General features: G+C 35.7%; 1 protein-coding gene across 1 annotated transcript in view; it reads right to left on the bottom strand.

Annotated features, from left to right (window-relative positions):
* The window catches only part of LOC145247302 (electroneutral sodium bicarbonate exchanger 1-like), a 252,873-nt gene that overhangs the window by 35,201 nt on the left and 191,637 nt on the right, over positions 1-26,035 (bottom strand). Inside the window, exons 7-13 of the mRNA XM_080108923.1 lie at positions 24,224-24,466; positions 21,353-21,499; positions 15,683-15,780; positions 13,060-13,234; positions 10,375-10,508; positions 7,169-7,697; positions 340-453 (exon numbers count right to left, since the gene is read on the bottom strand). Of these exons, the coding sequence (XP_079965049.1) occupies positions 340-453; positions 7,169-7,697; positions 10,375-10,508; positions 13,060-13,234; positions 15,683-15,780; positions 21,353-21,499; positions 24,224-24,466 (1,440 nt within the window). The remainder of the gene's footprint in view (positions 1-339; positions 454-7,168; positions 7,698-10,374; positions 10,509-13,059; positions 13,235-15,682; positions 15,781-21,352; positions 21,500-24,223; positions 24,467-26,035) is intronic.

A 26,035-nucleotide genomic window follows, 5' to 3' on the forward strand; every position in this document is an offset into this window, starting at 1 on the left:
TCTATCGGTGCCTAAAGCTAAATGAAAATTCCATGAACATAGTTTCTTTCCTAGAAGTATCCGCCTATGGAACGTTATATCCCAAGGTTGCTTCCCAGCTGATTATAACATGGCCTTTTTCAAGTCACATGCAAACAAGTTCTTGCTGATTCGGCGTCTTAAATAATCAAATTGTATCGAATTTCCACCATTATCTTTCACTACGCTGACATTCATAACCCTTATACTTCAATGGCCTTCGAGCCTTGAAAAGCGATAACTGCCATGTAAAAAAATAAACATCAACCTTCACGTGGCCCCTTTTAAGTGTCTGATTGATACAAAAATAAGATTTCTTACCTTGAATTCTTTGGGTACATTCAACTTTGGTGTGGGGACACCTAGCAATATGTCGACTGCGACCATAGCAATAATGGACAGAAGGACAGAGAAATCACTCAAATTTTGACGTACCTGAAAAAGGGAGGTAATAAATGAAAATCGATTATATCGGTTGTTAATAAATAAGGGTGTTTGCAATGCGGTAGAAAGCCAAACGATGAAAGAAACATTATATTCTTCTTCAATAACCTTTATATACAGGGTGCGTAAGGTATTTGAGGACACATATTTTTTTAATTTAAATTTAAAAATATACTAGTAAATAAATTAGTGTTGTTCAGAATAAATTAGTGTTGTTTTACTTTCAGAAGACTCCATGGCAGATACTACTGCAACAAAAGGAATGGAAAACCACGCTCTAATAATGTCTATAAAAGCGAAACAGCGATTCAGGAATTGCAAAATTTCTAAAAGTCGCCAGATCCTTCGTTAGAAAGGACTTAAATAAAAACAACGGTGATGAATAGGTCTAGGACAACAGAATATTATTTTTTATTGTTTTTACTCTCGAGTGTATATCTGACACAATTAGACAAAGTTAATCAATCGAGAACCACATCATTCTATATAAAAGACATATAAGATATCAACGGATATATACTCGAGAGTCAAAACTATGAAAAGATTATGCTGTTGTCTTAGCCCTAGTGATGAATTGGCCACGAGCAAGAGAAAACAGCATTGTCAACGTTCTGACTCACTCAGAACACCTGAGTTTGCCAGCAGGATGCATAGCATAATCGAGGAAAATCCAGGGCCATCAATGCGACATCTTGCCAAAGATCTTTGAGTGTCTGAAGGAACAATAAGTAGTGTTGTTCATTAAGAGTTCGGATACAAGGTCAGTTTGTGTCAACAAAAACTCAAGAGAATCGTTTAATGCGTGCAAAACGACTCGTAAACAAATTGAAACATTCAGAAGAACAATGGTGTCTATGGTTTTTCCCCGATGAAACTTCGACCAGGATGAAAAAGTCAATTGAAGAAATGATAAATGATTACGTGCGGACCCCATTGAAGTTCCAACTGTTATGCACGTGAAGTTTCCAGCAACAGTGATGGTTTTGATGTTGTTAGCAGTGAAGGGTACATCATGCCTTCTCTTTTTTCTCCACATAACGTTAGAGTCAATGCATATGCCTATGTCGATACTCTTCAATCCATTGTTAAGCCTTGGATAGACAACGTAGCTAATGGAAGATTCGGCAACATCCCATAACGCTGTCAAAACTCAAGATTGGGTGGCCAAGGATTTTCATGATCGTGTCACACCAAACATATGACCTCCTAACTCACCAGACCTTAATCCTTTGGATTATAATGCGTGGGGCGTCGTTGAAAAGGAAGATAATAAACATCTTCATAACACCAAATGCTGATGGAAGCAATAGCCCGAGCAGTGGAGAACATTAAGGTCACAAGGTCAAAGCTTGCAGTCGCTTTCAAACTTGAATTAAATCGGAGATAGAAGCTGCTGGAGGATATCTATAATATATATAATATATATAAATCTCACCTGTCTGTTTAAATGTATGTATGTATGTATGTATGTATGTATGTATGTATGTATGTATGTATGTATGTATCAGGTCATGATATGTGTCAGGTCATGTCATATGCTACTGGTACCATGTAACCCAGTACTACCTGCCTCATGGTCGGGTCACCGGCGACTAAACTGGTTCCCCCACCAGACTTGTTTGGTGAGGAGGGCGGCTAGTCTCCCTGAAGGATTAAAAATAAGACCTTCCAAAGGGTGAATGAACTCTTTATCTGGGTCAACGGCCAACTAGCACCGTGTATATTTGTGTGTGTGTATATGTGTATTGGGGTAGAGAGGGCTCCTGTAAGCCGTGGTGAAGGCAACCTTTCTAGGAGAAGCAAATCTCTGATTTAAAAAACAATAAAGCGGAAGACCAGTGCCCGCATTAAGCTGGTCTGCAGTTTAATTTGTTGCTGGCTATCTTGCTCTTGCTTGTTGCTGGATCTAAACATTTTGAACCGAGAGAGAGACTTAGCTGTCGTACAAAGCTAAGACTCTGTAACATCATATTTGTATAGATACTCCCTCAGATATTTGGGCTCATGGATTTTAAATGTCTGAGGGAGTGGCACTCGTCTGACAAGACGTTGCAATCATCACCATGTATGTATGTATGTCTGCCTAAAACTTTTGACAGAAGCGACGGATTTTCACGAGATCGGTATCGTTTTGAAGCTCTACCCTTCGGACGACAAATATCGAAAAATTGGCTAAAAACATTAATTCCTTCATCCTCAACTGGGCACTTTTCTACAGGGAGGGGTCGCTTTTTTCGCCGATATTTTCGAAAGTCATCCCCCTCTTTTCGATTGACTAGCCTTAATTTATACTTTCGTCACTTCCGATTTGGCGATGGACGCAACGGCAAAGACGTCATGTATTTTTTTGTTGTGTGTGTGTTTTTTTTTACGTTCTTTTTCTCCTTCGTGGTACGGGTTCAAGCCTACCTACCAACTACCACTTTTTTTTTTTTTTTTTTGCTCAACACGCACCTCCAAACACCCCCCGCAACGCCGGACCCCCAGACTAGTATACAGAATAAAACGTAGAATAATATTATATTTATTTATTTTGTTACAAGAAAGTATAAATTTCGACGATTCAACAGTTTTATTTTCTGTTTTTCTACCTTACGCACCTTGTACTGTTTAAATGTTTCTTTATAACAGAATCTGAAAAGCTGAAAAAGTAATCCTTACTATTACCCACATAAATTATTTTAATGAAATAAGCTGATCTACCCATTTTATAAATAATAGACTTACTCAAATCTATAAATATAGTTGCATCTAAACATCGACATAGCAACTTACGCCATGCATTTAACGTCAGGTTGTGATAGCATCCACATACTAGTCAATGCTCCGAGCTCAACAATCAGTTCGGCAGAAACTGGATCATGTTGGTGTCGTTTTATCTGGGAAACCGAGGTATTCATTCTGGGAGATCCACACTACTAGGCTTGCTCCTTGAGTGGCTGTCCTCTGATCAGATAGTGCTGACAGAGCTGCCCAGGTAATTTTTAAAAGGCTAGAGTGCTCCTCGGTTAAGGGCGCTAGCTGGACTCTCCCCCACTTGTTGACCTTGTGTCACATCTTCCTGCAGTAGGATGCTAAAACGATTGCTTTAATTATATTTTTTATTTGATTTTGTTTTAAAAGATATTCTGCTGCTTGGAGTAATAATAAAATAATAAATATTTATTGGTTTTAAACTTCCAATAAAACTCAAATCCCCTCCCACAAGTGTGTTTTTACGTTTGAAAATATATATGCACTATTTAATTTTGTTTTTAATCAGTATCGCCTTCAGTGAGGATTGAACCTTCAACCTCTGAAATAGTGTTATTTAGAACTGATTGTGCACAGTACTTTTATTCATTGCACCGTGTCTTCATGGGCATTCAACATAAAGATTCTTGAGTTAGACAAGACGCATCTGACGAAGGTCGGAGGTTTCATCGGCCGAATGATTACGAAAATGACATTCAAGATGAAAATAGTCAGCATTATCCAAATAATAAAAAGTAAAACTTTGCTATAGAGCTTTGTTTTGTTCATTTGTTGCCAAAACACAATTATTACTATGCTGCTGTCCTGATGACCATCGTACACTTATTAACACTTATTCTCGAGTTGCCTTCGGGATTCAATAAGTGGTAATTTCTTTCTAGAACAAAAAAGGATTAAATAATGATAATTTCTGCGCATTTCTTTCACTATTCTCATAAAGACATATTGGTTTTATTCTCCCCTCTTATCATTTCGCCCTTAATATTGTAGAAAAAAAATATGTGATGCTTCAAAACTCTTTTAATTTGTATCTTATACATATACAGGGTGAAATGATAAATGTGTCACTCCTTTACAGTAAACAACACTACAGCCTTATTTAAAAAATTTTATTGAAAAAATCAATTCAGGTAACTTGATTATGTAGTAGAGCAGTAGTACATCTAGCCGCCTTCAACCACAATCACCACCTCGATAAGGGCTCAGAACTGGAAGCATGACTTTTCCACAAGCGCCGGCATGAGCTCGGCGAATACCCGGCGAATACCCGGCGGATGGCGGCGATCAGGCTGGCTTTGGTGTTGTGGGAGGTCAAGTTGGTGATGTTCTCAACGTATGACCAAACGAAGTAGTCCAGCAGGTTCAGGCCGGGAAGAGGAGGGCACAAAGTCGTAATATTCCTTCTGAAGCCAAGCTTGGATCTCTTTGAACTTGTGGGCCGGTACCGAGTCCTGCTGCCACACCCAGGATCTGCCAGATTTTTTTTTTGTTTGAATATTTTCTTTTTTACCTTTTCCAATCCCCGAATTTTTTAAAATTTATATTTTTATCAAAATTTGTGTAAGTTGGATCCATATGTTTGTTTTTTGCATAAAAAGTGCTTTCGACTGGAACATTTCCGTCATCCTTAGGCAAATTATGTCATTCAGGTACTTAAAATTACATTTTTAAAATTACGTTTGGTATTACATGTGTTAAAACTTATATATTTTGTCATGGTCACGTGTTTGGGTGGTTAATTCAATGGGTAAAAAAAATTTAACGGAGAGGGAGGTCAATATAAATATTTACATTGCGTTAAATTACATTGACATTTTTTGTATATACATAAAAGCGAAACCACTTCATATAAATAATATAAATTATGAATGCAGTCGGAACATGTTAAAATGTATAGGTTCGTAAATGGTGGAAAAATGGTGGGATCTTTCTATCGATCCTGTAGATATCTCACTGCTGATGCAATTCTCTATCTATATAAGAGCCAGGTACGTCCAAGGATGGAATACTATTGCCACATCTGGACAGGAGCTGCTAGAAAGGACTTGGCCTGCCTTGATAGAGTTCAAAATAAACTTCGTAGCCTCGTAGGAGATGTCCTTTTCTCTTCCTTGCAACCTCTATCTCACAGAAGAGATGTTGCGAGTTTGTCTCTGATGTATCGTTATTTTCACGGAAAGTGTTCGACTGAGCTCCAATCTATGGTCCCCCCTCACCAAACTTTCACAAGAAACACTCGTCTAGCTGTAAACACTATCAAAAATTCCCCCCACTCTTTATCTGTGCCTAAACCTAAACGTAGATTCCATGAACAGAGCTTCTTTCTTAGAACTGTGGAATTGTCTTCCATTTTCCTGCTTTCCAGCTGACTACAATATGGTTGTCTTTAAGTCTAACGTAAATAAGTTCTTGATGAGCCGTTCCATATAAGTTATCAAATTTACCAAACTTTCATTACTAATGATTACTATATTGTCCAATTTCTAATGTACACTCTTTAACCCTTATCCTTGAGTGGCCTCTTGGCCTTGATAATGTGGTGATGCCTATGTAAAAAAAAAGAAAAAAAAATTCTAGATAATATGTATATAAAAAAATTATAAATATAATTTAATACAACATAAATATTAATATTAACTTCCCCTCTCCGTTAAAAATTGTTCACCCATTTAATAAATCACCCCAACACGTGACCATGACAAAATATACAATTTGAACACATATAATACCAAACGTAATAAAAAAAAAACGTAATTTTTTTAAACTCAAATGACATAATCTGCCTAAAGATGGCGGAAGTGTTCCAGTCGAAAGCGCTCGCTAAGCAAAAACAAAGATATGGATCCAACTTATACAACTTTGATGAAAATATAAAATAAAAAAAATTCGGAGATTGGAAAATGGAAAGAAAGAAAATAAACAAACAAATCCCGCCCTTTTAAATAAATAAATATATATATATATACTAGCAAAAGTATCCGTCGTTGACTGGGTTCAAAACCAGCCTACAGAAAATGGACTCTGATTTATGAAAGTATGATAGGTTATGAAAAGGAATGGTTGTAAAGAGATAGTTTCGAATTTGGGGGTATCGAAACCAAAGCAAAATATGATGAAAGTAAAAATAAAATAGATAAACCCCATAATTTATTATACCATACATGTTCATACTGAAACACTTATCACAATATTCTGTGGATCTATATTAAAAAATCTTGTTAAACTTTGTGACATATTTACATTCTATGGAGGTCAGGCGTGAACGAACACCCCATAATTTTATTATACCATATTTCTTCAAACTGAAACATAATTATCAAAGTATACTTACGCAGATAGATATGAAAAGCCTTAATCAAAATTTGTGCCTATGTCCATTCTATGGAGGCCAGGCGCAATCGCAGACCCCACAATTTTATTATACCATCCCTATTTAAGTTAAAACATACTTATCAAAGTATTATTATGTACATCTATATAAAAAAAACTTATAAACGTTTTTTTAACCTAGATTTAAAATAGGTCAGGACACTAGATACCTACGCTCCCTGCTAAAACAGCACATACAAAGGAACGGATGAACCGGAAGTCAACTGGGCCTTTGTCCTGTGAGTGCCTGCTCATTGGCTGATTACGAAGGGTGCGGTGGAAACTAGAAAGCTGATTGACTAAATAAAAACTCAATAGAAGGTACGTAAATAAAAACTCCTCGCATAAGCCTGATGAATCCTAGCGTGGATTAAATGCAAAATATTCTGTGTAGCTTAATTGCCATATATATTTTTATAACTTACTACCTAGCTCTACCTACGTATAGAGCAATGTTGAAGTAAATACTTAAAGTTTACGCATAAATTTATACTTTCGTATATTAATTTATGTGATTAAATTAAGTAATGGGGCAGTAAATAACACAAGATCACCAAACATATAGCAGTAAAAAATCACTTACCCATGTTGGGAAAAATCGGCTGGTTTTGAAAGCCTGCAAACCGTTCGCTACGACAAAAGTACCTATGAAAAGCAGGAGCGAGAGGAAAAAGACATCAGGAGCGTACATGCAGTCGGGACCAGCGAGCTCTCCACCATTATTTAAACATTTGTAGACAGAGAAGAATTTGCTGAGGTCGGGAGATGTTCCATTGGCCCATGGCGAAAGTTGGCCATCGGACGTAAAAGTATCGTTCCCGTCAAAGAGGCTTCCGTTGTTTAGGCTCTGGTTTCTCGGAACGCACTGACATGTGTATATGTGGTCGGCGGAGACGTGCATCTGAAAGGGCGACTCCTTGTAGATGCCGAATGTCTTCTTGAAGGCCTCCACGATAAAGATGATGGCGATCAGTGAGGCAAAGCTCTCTTCCGTGAAGCGAGTGATGTAGCGGACGAGAGCACTCAGGTCAAACATGACGATAACCAGGAGAAAAACGGTGGTCCAAATGCCGATCCAGCATCTCATTGGAAGGAAATCAAAGCCTTTATCACTGTGTAGGAAAACATACGCAAATTTATATATTAATTAATGAACACACACAGAAGAGACACACACACACACACACACACACACACACACACACACACACACACGTATGTATGTATGTATGTATGTATTATATATATATTATAGTGTATGTGTGTACGTATATAGCATTATGTATGTATATATATAGTATATATATTATAGTGTATGTATGTATGTATGTATATATACTATAGTGTATGCATGTATGTATGTAGTATTATGTATGCATATATATATAGTGTATATATTATAGTGTATGTATGCATATATATATAGTATTATATTCTTTATACAAACATTATTGGCTACTCTTGAGACAAGTAGCTTGATGATGCTTCACTTCGAGAGAAATCACAGCTGAAACATGTATGCACATATGTAGCACGTAATGTCTGTATAACTAAAGAAAAATATACAATGATACAGATATTATTATGTTATTGGCAACTATTTTCTAAACTCCAGAGTTACATTGGTTTAACATCTAGAATCATTCTTTTCCCCCCTCTCTCTCTCTCTCTCATATATATATATATATATATATATATATATATATATATATATATATATATATATATATATATATATATACACGAGGAGCGTTCCAGAAGTAATACATCTTGTTTTAATTCGCCCAAATGGAACAGAGGGAATTACAAATTGCATTGTTATGATGACTGCTGAAGTTATGCATTCATGACCTGAAAGTTTCATTCATCTGTTGCAGATATTGACAGTGTAAGACTCTAAGAAAACAACTCCTGTCATGGACATGTGTTAGCAGCAGGGATGTGTCCTTGAATTTCTGGCAAATCTTGACTACACGATGGGACGATAAAATTGTCACCATATAAAAGAAGACATGATCCCATGTCTATTAGATGAAACCCGGGTTTCTTTTTTTTTTGTTGCAGACTATTTACTAGTTGGTCATCCCACGAACCATAGGAGCCTTCTTTCATGCCCAAGAGACACAATGTTCAACGAGTATCTCAGCGACTACTGATCAGAATTTAACAAATGAAGGCTCGTTGGAAAAGTAATGACATGACTCGTTTAGTGGTCTATGTGACATTTGCCCTTAAAGTCGCACGCAAAGGGGATCATCCATAACCAAGAGCCTAGTTTTGACACATTTTACAGCCATAAAATGTTTCAATCATAGTCATTTTTTACTAGTTTTGCATATATATTACAAAATATCTGATATTTCCCCAAAGATCTCTGGCCTTAATGGAGGGGAGACTGAAACTTGCTGCTATGGTTTCAAAACACCATAAATAATAGCCAGGGGAGACTTGATTCCAAATATTTCTCATATGTTATATCTCCCCTCTTTGGTTTTTACACATCAAGTACATTTCACAGTGTGTAAAGATTATTTGATACTGGAGATATTCATAATCGCACCCTATTTCCAATAGAGGGGAGATATAACATATGAGAAATATTTGGAATCAAGTCTTCTTTTGCTGTTATTTCAGATCATTTGAAACCATAGCAGTAAGTTTTAGTCTCCCTTCTATCAAGGCCATAGGGTTTCGGATATATATATATATATATATATATATATATATATATATATATATATATATATATATATATATATATATAAGTGAACGTGTCTGTGTGTGTGTCTGTGTACATTTCCCTACGCAATAACTCTGTCAATTTTTAGTCTACAGACTCAAAATTTGATATACAGGGTACTGAGATTTGGGAAAATCTTTGTGATCGGTTTTCGGCCAGAAATTTGGCTGTTAAGGAGTTAAAGTTCAACGATTTGACCTTTGAGAACTCTACCAAACTCCTCCGACAATTTTGGATCTAAACACTTGAAATTTTAGATATAGGTTCCTTGGACATGGATCTAACTTAATTACTTGATTTGAGTCCAAAACAATAAATGTTAAGGAGTCATAATAGGGGTCAAAGTTAAAAAAATTGACGGCTTTTTTTTTTTTTTTTGCTCAACATACACCTCTAAACACCCGGGCAACGCAGGGCTGATATGCTAGTATATATATATATATATATATATATATATATATATATATATATATATATATATATATATATATATATATATTTCTAGCCAAATAGAATATTGAAATGCTCATATCTTTGATTCTATGGGACGAAACTAAATGAGAATTTGCAGGGATCATCAGGCATTACTAAACTCTTGAATGTGCATCATGAAAAATCGACCAATTTTATTAAATTATTTCACTACTTTTATGCATTTTGATTTGGTTGCACCATAATGTAGAACAGAATATTTTTATATGCCGATGAGTCGTCGCTTATCGAAGCCCAAAGGCCACTCGGGTATAAGGGCTGATGAGTTTATTGAATTTTTCAGAATTGGTAGCGGGGTTGGAACTGAGCAAAGTAGGATTATTTAAAAGCATGGCGAAACAAAAATTTGTTTACATTGGACTTGAAAACGACTACGGTGTACTGAGCTGGGAAATAGTCCCATGATATTATGTGTCACCAACGCGTAGTTCTTGGAAACAAATTTGCTTATGGAAGCTATGTTTTGTTTAAGGTGCACAGAAGGAAAAAAAACAAAAACATTTATAGTGGTTGTAGTTAGACGAGTTTTTGTTGTGCATAATTTATCAGATGCTTACCTGCAGACGTTATAGAGAATCATCTCCAGCACCAACATGGGTCCCGTACTGCCAAGGATGTTGAGGGGTTGTCCGCCAAATAAGGCAAAAAGTACTCCTGTGATGGCTGCTGTCAATATGCATTCCATTGTACCCTGTGTGTGTGTGTGTGTGTGTAGAGGGGTGTGTGTGGAGGGGTGCGTGAGAAAAAAAGAACAAAATAGTTTAAATTTCTGAATTTTTGTAGATATAGGCTGATTGTTTATATTACTTGTATAAAGCGGACTATTGTTCTCATCTTGAGCGTTATTTATGCAACGTTTCGGTCGGATTAATCTTCGACCTTCATCATCGACATGCCTGATGAAGGTCGAAGGACAATCTGACCGAAACGTTGCACAAATAACACTGAGGATGAGAACAATAGTCCGATCAATATGAATAATATAAAATAGAGTTTAGTTTTAATAATGTAAAGAGGTCACGTGGTTCGCTCAGTTGGGGGGGGGGGTCAGTGAGAGGGTATTATATTTTTAATGAACTTGACCTCTACGTGAACTATCTTCTCGCTCATCTTCTCTTTGGTACAATTTACTATAAGAGGGTGACTACACACACATGCATGGGCGCACGTACACACACACACACACACACACACACACACACACACACACACACACACACACACACACACATGCATCAGAGATAGGCGATCTTGTCCGGGATTGAATGAAGATCAATAAATCAACCTTCCACCTTCCCATACTGATATTGTCATCAAAATCGATGAAATCAATCGATTTTTTAATCAAATCGATTGATTTCCTGCTCTAGTTTGACCCCTCTCCCCCTTCCGTGTAACGGAAGGAAGATTTACATGCCGCCCCGTAGTGACTTAGTCCACAAAACATTGTAATCTACATTGCACTGTAGAGAATCTACTGTTGGTTTTATAAAAGTATCTGTAAATAATGAGTTGACTTGAAATTTAAAATGCCAAAGTCAAATATTATGGTTCAATGCACTCTAAAAAGAAACATCTATTTTGAACATGCTCCGTCTTATAAAAGAACATAGTTTGATTTTATACGGCTGGCCCTTCTGCTTGGGCGATAATAAAACTTCTCAAATGCACTTGTGATGTTAGGTTGTATAAAAGTGTTTACTGTGGTCAAAATCGGACTTCTTTCTTTAATCAAATTTTTTTTTTGATTATCGATTTTCGATACTTATCAGACATATTCTGATACAAAACCTATGTAAAAACATTCTCATGCACATAAAGTAATTTCGTGTGATATTTAAAAAAAATCGGAACGAATTCACACATGCATACAAACACACACAATATATATATATATATATATATATATATATATATATATATATATATATAATCATCCACATACAGTACTGTTTCGCTGCTCATCAGTGTGGCTAGACAGGCAACTTCCTCAAGCCAGAATTGAAACCCGACCGTCCAAATGTCAGTCAAGACTTCTCACCATTTCGCTATACGGCTGCTGCTGTGTGGGTAATGAATTATCGATATTTTGACATTGTTCAAATGCCTCCGCTCGATTTGTTTACACAAAGAGCGTCCATTAATACACTAACATAGGAAGTGTTATAGTAATCCACATACAGTACTGTTTTGCTGTTTCACAGCTCATCAGTGTGGCTAGACAGGGAACTGTCTCTAGGCTTCTCATCATTGCGCTATATGGCTGCTGTTGTATGGGTAATGAATTAACAATATTTTGACATTGTCCAAATGCTGCCTCTGCTCGATTTGTTTACACAAACAGCGTCGCTTAATACGCTAATGGCAGTTTGTATATCACTTCCCAATATGCTCAACCCAAGATAGGGAGCATGATGATCATCCACATACAGTACTGTTTCACTGTTTCACAATTCCTCAATGCAGCTAGACAGGCAATTGCCTATATATATATATATATATATATCTATATATATATATATATATATATATATATATATATACACGAGAAAAATTAACTGGATGGGTTACCCGGTCAGCTCGAGTTTGCATTGCAATTATATATTTTAAAATCATAAAAAATGCAGAATCTCAATCTCGTAGGCTATGTCTCTCCAACTAGAGCAGACAAATCAATTGATTTGATTGAAAAAATTGGTGACTCCATCGATTTCGATGCCAATAAAAATATGGAAACAGTGTGAAACATCCGTTGACCATCATTTAATCCCGGGCAACATCGGGTCTCCTTGATGATGATGATGATGATAATAATAATAATAATAATAATAAATGGCTTAATCAGATTGACAAGAGAATTGCTTTTCCAATTTTGCAAAGGCTTGCCTGTTAGGAACGGCGATAGTGTTAATACCGCTTGAATGTCTAAAGTCAAAGGAATTGACCTGATGTCCAAGAAAAAATCCAACTAAAACATCCAAAGGTTAATAATAATAATAATAATGATGATGATGATGATGATGATGATGATGATAATAGCAGCAGCAGCTATCAAACACTTTTGTGTTATGAAACACTCTATGTAATACTTTCCAGTACTCAAAGGTTTAAATAACAAATGGGACAATAAGCTTTGTTTAATTAGAAACTTATTTTATTACAACCTGAGAATAGAATTAAAAACATAAAATTATATACAAACACAAACAAGTGGCCCTTTATATTCTATACCAATAACTCACCATGTATTGGTCGGTGGCTTGTCCCAGTAAACCACCAAACGTCACATTTGGGGTCAACGTTGCCAAGTAGAGAAATACAATACTCGCCACGCATTGCAAGTGGAGACCGTCTTTGAAATCGCTGTAATACCACTTGGCCTTTCGCTGAACGTCAGCTACCAATCCGCCAAACAATCTATTCAAAAAGACGAATAGAGAAAAGAAACAATAGTTTGGTTTGGTTGTTTTTGTTTTACGGTATATCAACCCTTTTCAGGTTATTTAATGCCGAATCCAGTTATTTTGAAGAAAATTTTTTTAATATATATATTTTTTTGCAAATCGGTTTCTATTTAACCCATAGTTAGGACCCTAACAGGTACTACCACTCCGGGGTAGAGTGAACCTGGGAGCACTGGCAATTAAAGGGTGGCTCCACATACCCTAAAGCCTGCAAGCTGGGGCCTCACCATCGGATATAGTTTAAGGTCATATCCAGGATCAAGACACGATAGAAAGTCGATTTAAATAATAATAATAATAATAATAATAATAATAATAATAATAATAATAAAATTTTACATTTTTTTTGTACTCTTGGATTATGTCTAAAAGGAGATTGTGTGAATTTGAGTCCCGAGATAGTTGTCCATATTATAAACTTCTGTAGGTTAGTACAGTTAGTGGAGCATGAAACAGGGAGGGAATTCCAAAGTTTAGCAGTGCGAGGAATAAAATTATTAGAGTAGAAGGCTTTCTGGCATTTAGCGACCTCAGCAGTGAAAGGATGAGATTTTGCTCTTTGTCGGGTTAGTCGGGAGTATCTACGCCGAAGGAGCACAAGCGCTTAGAGTTCATCAGAGCACATTCAATTAAAGCACTTGTAAAACATGCACAGCGACGATGGGACAGATGTTGGAGCTTGGTCGATAGTGTGGGACCTATTAGATTGGAGACTCTTTTTTTGGTCACTGTCTAAGAGGAAGTGACTCATGGTAGATGCACCAACCCAAATGCGACAACAATACTCCATGCACGGGTGAATGAATGTCGTTGCAAAAATATATGATAATATCTCGTGTGAGTAATTTTCTAACATGATAGGAGACGTTCACCCTTTTTGCAGCAGCCTTGTCAATGTCCTCAATCTATTTGTCCCAGTGCATGTTGCCTGTGAATGTTAAGCTGAGCTGAGGAGCTTGAATGAAGATCTCTCAGATAGAGTATTTTTTTTGTATGTGTGTGTCATAGCAAACGATGATTGAGAAAGATCTTTATAATTGTTAAAGGAAAGAAGCTTAATCTTAGTAGCATTAAATGCTAACATCCATTTACGGCCCAAAAGCTTTCTGCCTTAGATATATGTACATTCGTTTTTCTGTCATATCTATTATAGAGCATGGTGTCAGCAGCAAATATACCCATCTCGAACACAATTTCATCAGGGAGGTCATTTAAAGATTTTTGTAGTTGTTAAAGGAAAGAAGCTTAGTAGCATTAAATATTACCAACTATTTACGGCATTAAATCCATTATCAATTATATTAGCATCTGTTTACGGCATTAAATCAATTATCAATTATATTAGCATCTGTTTACGGCATTAAATCCATTATCAATTATATTAGCATCTGTTTACGGCATTAAATCCATTATCAATTATATTAGCATCTGTTTACGGCATTAAATCCATTATCAATTATATTAGCATCTGTTTACGGCATTAAATCTAATATCAATTATATTAGCATCTATTTACGGCATTAAATCTAATCATTTACGGCATTAAATCTATTATCAATTATATTAGCATCTATTTACGGCATTAAATGTTTTCCACTACCAAAGGTCGTTTTCTAAAGTTTACTAAGAAGTATAAAGTGCGCATTACGTTTACTTTCGACGACCTTGTAACTCTCGCTTCTCTTTGTGTGTATTTTAGTCCTCATATTCCATTTTTGACAAAGGGGGAAGAATTGCTGTTTTCTGGTTCGAAGTCTATCTAACAATTATCGTTTGCTAAATTTATAAGTTGAAGTAGTATTTTTTTTAGCTCCTTACATCAATACATGAATGGCGAATGGGGATCCATCTATAATGTCTGTTTAAATTTATGTATATGTTTGTATGTCTGCCTAAAACTATCGACAGAGGCGACAGATTTTCACAAAATCAGTATCATTTTGAAGCTCGACCCTTCGGACAACAAATATCGAAAAATGGACTGAAAACATTAATTCTTTCACCCTCAACTGAGCACTTTTCCACAAGGAGGTGTTGCTTTTTTTCGCCGATATTTTCGATTGTCATCGCCTCTTTTTTGATTGACTGACCTTAATTTAAACCTTCGACACTTCCGGTTTGGCGATGGACGAAATGGCAAAGACCTCACGTTTTTTTGTTTTTTTTTCACGTTCTTTTTCTCCCTCACAGTACGGGTTCGAGCCTGCCTGCTACTACCACTTTTTTTTTCTTTTGCTCAACACACACCTCTGAACACCCGGGCACGCCGAGCACCCAGGTTAGTTAGTAAATAGAAAATAAGGCAATAAACGTAATGCGTTTGTCAAATCATCTCGCAGCTATGTAAGTCATCACTTCCCCCCTTTTACAAACCATCAATTCTGAAATATTTTGATCTTACCTTCCTGTTCTGACTAAGGTTGGATCAACATGAGAATCTTCTTCCTCTTCTTCTTCTTTGTTGGCTTCATTTGGAGGCTTAATCGATTTCCGGGCTCCCTGGGTGGAAAAAAAAAAAGAATAAAATTTTTAGTAAGTCTATATTGATTATACATTTGACTTTTCTATATTGAGTATTTATTTACGTATTCTATATATAGTATTTAATTACCTTTTTAAAATGGAGTATATCTTTGCTTTTTGTATATTTAGCATTTAACTGTTCTATATTGAGTATTTATTTGCTTTTCTATATTGAGTATTTAACGTTTCTATATTGAGTATTATACTTTTCTATATTAGTATTTTTTGCCTTTTCTATATTGAGTATATATTTGTTTTGTTTTTTCTCTATTGAGTATTTTTTTTCTATATTTAGTATTTATTTGTTTTTGCATATGTATTTAAATTTTCTAAATTCAGTATTTATTTAACTTTTATATATTGAGTACTTATTTGTTTTATATTGATTATTTATTTATTGTTTTCTATATTGAGTATTTAATTGTCTTTTTAAGTATGTATTTGTTTTGTTTTTTCTATATTAAGTATTTATTTAATTTTTCTAATACTGAGTACAAATTGAGCATTTATTTTCCTTTTCTATATTTAGTCTTTGTCTGAGTTTTCTATATTGAGTCTTTTTTATCGTTCTTTATTGAGTATTTATTTTCTATATTGAGTATTTATTTGCTTTTCTATATTGCATATTTGCTTTCCTTTTCTAGATTGAGTATGTATTTGTGTCTTTTTTTATATTGAGCATTTATTTGTCTTTTCTATACTGGGTATTTATTTACCTTTCCTATATTTAGTATCTTTAAAACTTTTTATATTGAGTATTTATCAACCTTTTCTATACTGAGTATTTATTTGCCTTTTCTATAATGAGTATTTATTTACCTTTAAATTTCTTTATTGTGTCCCTGACTGTCAGAATACGATACAAAACTTGGTATGAATGACCATAGCACCACTGTTCATCTCAAATCAATTCATAATGAATCTCACCAATCAACCTTTCTTTTTATCATTCGGACCAATCATAGCATACACACATGGAGTACTGCTATCACACTCAGGGAGTGGTTCTTAAACTGTGCACCTAAGTACACTGGTGCACCCCAGACGTTTTGCAGGTGCACTTCGTAGAATGCCTGAAACATCATTTCATATGCTAGAAGCAAATGTGACAGCAGTACTCCATCTTAAGACATATCTGACTCTTCGTTAGAGGTTGAGTGTGTGTGTGTACGATGAGAGGAAGGTTGATTGGTATGATTTATTAATGGGTGGATTTGAGATGGGCACCAGTGCTGTGGCCAATCGCGCCGAATTTGGTATCATCTTCCGAGAATCAGAAACGCAGTAAAGAAATTTAAAAAAGTATAGGAAAAGGTAAAGTGTTACGGAAGTATCCAAACTTGGTCCTCTTTCCATCGACCATTCTAAATCCTCTCGTACAGTTATTCATCTCTCAACTGACAGTCAGTTTATGTAGATGATGACTTCTTTCATTAATTCATTACCACAATTGGTCACCTGACCAATAGAAATTCGACTCATCTACGTCCAAGCATTTCAGCAAAGAATTCAAGATTTTGCGTGAATTGTCACAATATAAGTATCAATGTAAAATCCACTTATTACTGTATATTAACAATCAGCCTTCTTATCATAATAGGCGGACGTGTCTCTTAACCCTTCGGGGTCGTGGGGGCACTGCATTATTTCATGCAACATGCCTTGGGCAAGAATAACCTGGCAGTGCCAATCCCTCTCCAGGCTCTCAGCGCATGCAGCACCTGGTATTACTAAATGGTTACCCATTTTAGTATTGGCCAGGCTCAACGTTGCCTAACTTCGGTGATCTGAGGGGAATCGGTGTGTCAACGTGATTATGCAGTATCCTAGCATGAGGTCGGCAGATAATCACACGTACGGCATACATCATCATCATCATCATCATCATTATCCGTTTAACGGTTGCTGGCATGTGTTGGACGACTTTTAGAACTTGCCTTCAAACCTATGACCAGGTTTTATTTATCCTTCTTTCTTTCAAGGCTACCCGTATCACCTTCTTTTCATTTGTCTTTTCCAACGAACTGAACCTGCTACCTCAACTGTTCTAGATCTGCTAACCTAAGAACTCTCATCCATTCTTGCAACCTGGCCTTACCATCGAAGTCTCCTATTCTGAACATGTCTCCCTAGACTCCCCAGACTCCACAAAGTAACACAATTAAATAGTCAAAAAGAAATTATGTTCTACTGAATACCAAACCATACCGGTATCCAAGGAAACGAATTAGCTGAATCAGCAGCAAGAACTGCCGTAAACATCTCAACTGATACAAATTTCCAAATCCCTTGCTCAGATCTTAAAAAAAACATATCAATTCATACACAATGGAACAATGTAAAACTTATTGGAATAAATTTCACAGCAAAATATTATACGAAATAATGCCAAAAATTAAAAAGCAGGAAAAAAAACCCTACCAAACCAAACAGAAAAGAAGTCATACTAAAAAGAATAAAAATTGAACATACTCATTTAACCCACTCATATCTTTTGAGAAAAGAAAACCAACCCATTTGTATACCATGTCAAACTTCACTCACGATTAAACACATTCTACTTGAGTGCATTGGCTTTATAACAATGAGAAATAGTTTATATAAAGTAAAAAACAAAACATTAAATATCTATATTAATTTAGACTTCGTAGCCTCGTAGGAGATGTCCTTTTCTCTTCCTTGCAACCTCTATCTCACAGAAGAGATGTTGCGAGTTTGTCTCTGATGTATCGTTATTTTCATGGAAAGTGTTCGACTGAGCTTCAATCTATGGTCTCCCCTCTCAAAACTTTCACAAGAAACACTCGTCTAGCTGTAAACACTATCAATAATTCCCCCCACTCTTTATCTGTGCCTAAACCTAAACGTAGATTCCATGAACAAAACTTTTTTATTAGAACTGCACGCCTGTGGAATTGTCTTCCGTTTTCCTGCTTTCCGGCTGACTACAATATGGTTGTCTTCAAGTCTAACGTAAATAAGTTCTTGATGAGCCATTCCATATAAGTTATCAAATTTAACAAATTTTCATTACTAATGATTATTATATTGTCCAATTTCTACTGTACACTCTTTAACCCTTATCCTTGAGTGGCCTCTTGGCCTTGATAATGAGTTGATACCTATGAAAAAAAAAAAAAAGAAAAAGTCCAATGTGAACAAGTTCTAATTGAATCGTCCCCCTAAGTAATCCAAGTTTCTAAATTCCCACTGTTTACTATGCTAAAATCACAATGACTAATGTATACTTATTAACCCTTATCCTCGAGTGGCCTCTGGGCCTTGATAAGTGGTGACACCCTTGTAAAAAAAAAAAAAAAAAAGAAAATTATTCTTATCTTTATTAAAAAAAAAAATTTATTCTTATCTTTATTAGTTGTTGTTTCACGACGTTTCGGCCAACTATTCCCCTGGCCTTCGTCAGGTGGTAACCACGACGGATAGGAACTTCGAATCTCCTAACTGCATTCTCAGCAATCACTGCCATCCATAGTTGTCGTCTCACCACGTTTTGGCCAAGTAAGACTCTGGCCGGCTTTGAGTAGGATTGAAACTGCTATCTTCAGACAATGCTCATCTGGAACCGTAGAGATTTAACGTCCCTATCAACTGCGGCATTCATCTCAATAATGAATTCCAATTAAAATAATATATATTAAAGATCTATTCGAAATAAAAAAAAACCCACACTATACTTTCATACCTTAAACAAATTAACCTTTATCAAAAACTTAAAAAAAGGACATATCACTCCTAGATAATCAGCATAAAATGACCCAAAGGGAGAGCATGCCATAAAATCCTACAAAACAAACGAACAAACATCTTGCGAAATCATCAGAACTAAGCCTATCTTTAAGTTTCACATTACAACCCATCGTATCATTCTCAAATTATTTCTCTCCATGCAACACATGTCTTCAATCATCCACTGGTTAAGTTTGATTTCCATGTATCATCAAACAAACGAGAAGTTGGATTATTAATTGAATAAATGTAACGTGTTACATAAAGTAAAATCATTTATCTCGAACTTAGTTTTATTGGCTTAGATTAAATTGTTTTAGTACACGGATGTATAGGGAAAAGAATTACTCCGTTTCTTGGAATATTTCACTAACCCTAACCCCAGATCTTAATGGGGCATCAAATACCATCTTATATATAAAAGGGAAAAATGTGTGTTAGTTTGTGTGTGCGTGTGTCTATTTGCATGTCTGCCAAAAAGTTTTGACAGACTCAAATCCGTGACAAAATCAGTATCGTGCGAATGACCGATCTCTCAAATGAAAAAATATCTAAAGATTGGCCAAAAAGACTCATTCTGTCCTGGTCAACTCGATCGTTTTTTGTGAGGGGTCAGTTTTTGCATCGACAATTTTGCAAGTCATATGCCAAGCAATCTCAATGTACGTTTATAAAACCTTATTTTATGACGTCATAAGTCGGTGTGGCCATGACAGCTAGCGTGCTTGCTTTGTTTGCCTCCTTTTTCTCTTTCGCATTACTGGCTTTTTTTTTTTTTTTTTTTTTGCTCGCACAAGTACTCACTGCTATTTTCATTTATTATTTTTTTTCAGGACTGGGGGTTGCTCAATAGCCTTAATAGACCACCTCTCTCCACACGGGCAACGCTGGATAGCCATACTAGTTTGTATTGTTTGCATTATTCGGACTACTATTCTCATCTTGAATGTGATTCTTACATTTCGATTGATATAACCCCCGACATTCTTCAGGTGTATCCTGTCGAACTCGAGAATCTGCACAGAATTTCGAACAGAGCTTTTTATTTAATTCATAGAGGTAGTATGTTCTCATTCTGTCAGCCATGACCGGGTAGAAGTCTTAAGTAATTCGCTATCGTATACTTAGTATCGACTGCACTGGGGATTGAACCTTCAACCTACAGAAGAATGTCACTTAGTATTGAATTTTACTAAGTACTTTATCCGTTATGCCACAGGTGCATTAAATAAAATAAGAGTTCTGTTTGAAATGCCATGCAGATTCCCGAGTTAGACAAGGAGATTCCCCAGTTTGACAAGATACGCTTGAGGCTGTTTGGAGATTACATCGACCGAAACGTTGTGAAAATAACACTCAAGATGAGAACAGTAGTCTGAAGAATCCAAATAATGCAAATTATCAATCCTCATCTAAAAAAATTCAAAAAAATAAGTAAATTATTCGCTTTAGTTTTTAGTAGGCCTTAACCAAGGATTGAACCCTGGTTTACTGACCCATCAAAGAACACTTTAACTATTATATTAAACAACTATAGGTGAATTGAAAGTTCATACTGCGTAAATCATTTCAATATAGTCGATATCATATGATCTCGATGTGGCTGACTGAATTACACCAATCCCTCTCCCACCTCAACATTCTGTTGCTAATTAATATTTGTCTTAGTCACTCAATATCTGATAGTTAAAAAAAAAAATTCTTACTTCCACCATTGTGTACTTCTTAAAATAAAACGAATGCGGGGAAAGAGTAAATGAGTCACCTTGGGAGATAGATCAAGGTTGATAGTTGATTTTACCTGAGAGGGCACAGCAGCCGGGGGTTCAATTCGGATATTCGGGTCCCATTCTCCAGGTGGTAGCACTGTTACTTGGTCCAAAAATTCATCAATACCTGCCAGAAGGTCTTGTCTACCTCGAGCTTTGTAGGCAACCTCACCAAATACCTAGATTAAAAAGAAGGAATTAAAACAGTAACTAGACTTTTGAGTAAGTTAAAAATAAGCAAAAGTTATAGCCCATTGACTCAGAATTAATGTTTTATACAAAAATGATGATTAAAAATCGTTAAATTTGTGTTTATTTGTGCATCTATATATTAATACGATATGTTCTTTTGTGTGTCACGCTTACATCCGGGTCGTTTGTTATGTTCTTCTATTTCTTGTCATAAATAATTTTACTAAGAATTCTTCAAAAGTTTTCATTTCAGTTTCGACTATAGCTGATAGCACTTAAATTATCTATTTTTTTTTATAAATAATTTTATCAAGAATTCTTTATTAGTTTTGGTTTCGGTTTTGATTATGGCTGAAGGAACTCAAGTTTTATATATATATATATATATATATATATATATATATATATATATATATATATATATATATATATATTCATGTTTTTATTTCGGTTTCGATTCAAGCTAATGCACCCAAGTTTTATGAATATATATTTTTTTATTTTTGAAATCGTAACTTCATAATATATAAAAATCGATAAAACGTTAACTCTATAATAATATATACGAAATTTGCAAGAATTAAAATATCATATTTAAGCGTACTTCATGACCGGGCTTTACCTGGCGTTCGTGCTAGCTTAGATAAATACTTTTGCAGTTTTAACAAAAAAGTTAAAATAATATCAGAGCGTCTCCATTTACACTGAACATCTACAGAATGCCAACACCAATATATTACATGTGAATGAGTCCCCTGTGGAATTTCCACAGGTCTCGCTGGTCAACATGTTAATACGATAGCGCGTGTGTTATTTTCTGTGTCACGCGTACATCCGGGTCGTTTAATTGTTATGTATTGAAAATCGTCTCTATTTTATTAATATTAGACGATAGAGGATAGAATAGATAGAAGAAGCTAGTTGGCTTTGGCAGCTGGTTATTGTTTCCTATAGTTTGCTATTTGAAGCACTTGAAAATTTCATTCAAAGCAATAAGCATATACAAACGTATCTTCGATTAGTAAACCATATCCCTGGCCCTAACATATTATTGGCTAGTAACTGAAATATCTTTTATTATGAAATCGGCTTAATTCAATTGATATGATGTTTCGGTGTGTTGTATATAGTAGTATAAAAAAGGGAGTGACAGTAGGTGACATTGGGAAGCCAAACTGAGAGGGTATTCAACCATATTCAAACGGACATTTTTTTTGTAGAATCTTCTGTATTTATTCCAGTTCGTGTTATCTGTGCTAAAGTTACAACAAGCAGCACTACAATAAAATGGAACCCATGCTGCACTCATTTTCGATGTTTGCTGTAATCTCAGTTTTATTTTTTCTTTCATCTTTTTATTTACCTCGACCACAATTTTCTCGGTTTTGTTTTATTTTATTAAAAAAAAAAAAAATCTCATAATTAATTTGCAAACTCAGGAGTGCGTCTAGCCAGTGATGCTGCTAGACTTTCTCTGTTGTATCTATATTTACATTTAAGATGCTCAACTAAGGCTCGATTGCCGTGTGAGACATTCCCAGCAAGAACTCGTCTTCCTACTACAACTTAAATGTGGCAGCTATCTAGTCACCATAACCACTGCGGCTAATTAGGTACGAACGGCAAGCAATATATATCCTCCGCAGAATCTGGCGACAAGGTACCGTATCATGTGGTATAGCTATGGATAAGGTTTTATGGAATACCTTGCATAAAGTTATTTTTTATCACATTTTCACCCCAAAAAAGGCACAGTGCCACTTTGAGGTAGGGGACTACTATCGGGGACATAAATGTTAGGGACACTATGTAGGAAGTTGAGCAGCAAGATGTCTGTTTACATTACACTTGAACTTCTGCATGTCAGTACAGTTGGGGACGCGGGAAGCCAGAAGGGAGTTCCAAAGACTAACAGTCCTGTGGAAGAAACTATTAGAATAGAAGGATTTGTTACATCTAGGGATCTCTACTGTGTAGAGTGGGTGGAATTTTGCTGCTTGTTGGTTTTGTCGGGGATATTCACGCCGAGGGAGTACAAGAACTTATAGTTCGTTGGAGCATCTACCATTAAAATACTTGTAGAACAGGCAGAGAGATGCAAGATTTCATCGATGGGACAGAGGTTGAAGCCTAGCTGACAGTTCGGGACCTATTAGGTTGGCGATTCTCTTTTGAACCCTGTCCATTTTATCTGCTTACCGAATCTTTTCGGTTTTTTTTTTTTACTAAATTCTGTGGACCATCCGTCCGACCATCCTTGCTTGCGTCTTGTCTATCAAAAACATTGTTGTCATGGAAACCAGCTTGTATTTAATGAAATTCACACCCCTTTCCACAGTCCAACCATATTGCGTACAAATAATCTTTTTTGACATAGTTTCAACTATGAAGCTATGTCTTGGTTTCGATTTCGATTCTAGCTGGTGGCATTCAAATCATATTTTTTTTTCTTAGTTTTGAAATCATGACTGTATATTGAATACAATATGATATGAAATAATTGACTCTATATTAATAAATACGAAATCCGCTTAAAAATTAAAATATCATATTTAAGCATATTTTACGACCGTCAACGCTGAGAGCGCCTGCTAGTTAGATATAGATTTTCATCATTGCAGACTCCGCCATAGTATCGGACAAACTCGTAAGGAAAAGAAAATTCTATAATTAATTTGATTGTTTGAAAATATAATGAACTGAACACTTACCTCATCCACCATAATTGTAGAAATGGATCGACCGATCTCGTAAAGCTTGCCTTGACTACCCGTGGGTCCGACGCAGAGAAAGATGAACCGAGTCGGCAGGGGCACCTCGGCCATGTCCAGCAGTTTCGGCACTCTCAATCGGATGAAGGCGGTGACTTGATACTTGAGTGCGTCCACCTCACCAACCAAAATATTGGCCACTTCGGAACCACTCGGCAATTTTCGCATGAACTGTTCGTTTAACTGCAAAAAAGAATCTTTAATAACAATCGATTTGAAACATCTGATGTTTTGGCCACTGAAGGTGCAGGCATGTTTATACAAAAATTGAAACTAAATGCAATATTAATCAGTACGATAATAAGTGAGAGTATATCCATAAATCTTTAAATAAGCATATCCGATTTTTAATTTATATAAATAAAACAAATCAGTGCGTTTCAATCTTTTTGCTGGAGCGAGACCCCATGGAAACATTCCACTGACTGATTTTTTTTTTTTTTTTTTTTTTTGCAGAGGAATCACTACTTATCAAGGCCCAGAGGCCACTCGAGGATAAGCGTTAAAGAGTGTACAGTGGTCAAAAGGACAATAGCATAGTAATAGTTAGAAATGTAAATTTGGTAAAATTGGATTACTTGAGGAGAACGGCTCATCAAGAACTTGTTTATATTCAACTTGAAGACGACTATATTGTAGTAAGCTGGAAAGCAGTTAAACGGAAGCGAGTTCCACAGGTGTGCAGTTCTTAGAAAGAAGCTTTGTTCATGAATTCTACGTTTAGGTTTAGGCACAGTGAGGGAAATTATTGATAGTGTTTACAGCCAAACGATTGTTTCTCGTGAATGTTTGGCAAGAAAGGAACCATAGATTGGCGCTCAGACGATCACTTCCCATGAAAATAACGATAAAACAGAGACAAGCTAGCAACGTCTTTTCTGTGAAAAAGAGGTTGCAGGAAAGAGAAAAGGGCATCCCCCACTAGGCTACGAAGTCTATTCTGCTGACCTCTGTCAAGGCAGGATAAGTCTTCCTAGCAGCTCCTGTTCGGATGTGACAGTAATACTCCATCCTTGGACGTACCTGGCTCTTACAATAAAAAAAAATAACCAAAAAACCCCAGCATTTAAAAAATAAAATGGAATGAAAATACTCTTATGATTTTTAATGCGATTCTTTTGGGCTAGGACAACAGCATGTTCTTTTCAATTTTTTTTTTACTCTCGAGTACGTATCCGTTGATATCTTATATGCTTTTATATAGAGTGATGTGGTTCTCGGTTGATTAACTGTGGTTAACTGTGTCGGGTATATACTCGAGAGTCAAACAAAGAAAAGAATATGCTGTTGTCATATTCCTAATAATAATAAGAATATATAAAAGCAAACCTTTATAGTGGCAAGACAAATTAATTTTGTAAATGTATCGGGTTTAATTATGTAAAATTTAGCATATTTAAACAATATATTTTAAAATTATGCATCTAATGATAAAATAGATTTTCAAAATTGAATTTAACATTTTGTTTATTTGTTTCTTGTTCTCATTTAGAAATTGTGGAACCCCTGGTCTGTACAGGCGAAAACCTATGGTTCCGTGGAACCCTGGTTGAAAAGCATTGCAGAGAATGTAAGCATGTATGTGTGTGCCGATGTGAAAATATTTAACCGATAAACTCTTAAACAACTAGTCACATAACACTAAAATTAACAGGAAATATTAATCACACACCAAGAACGGTTTATGACGAGTAAAATCTTTGTTTGGATGGATGGATAACGCGCACAGAAATATGTAGGTAAGTTAAAATG

Source organism: Euprymna scolopes, chromosome 25, assembly GCF_053919585.1.
Source record: "Euprymna scolopes isolate OS-2025 chromosome 25, ASM5391958v1, whole genome shotgun sequence".
Taxonomy (NCBI): Eukaryota; Metazoa; Mollusca; class Cephalopoda; order Sepiida; family Sepiolidae; genus Euprymna; species Euprymna scolopes.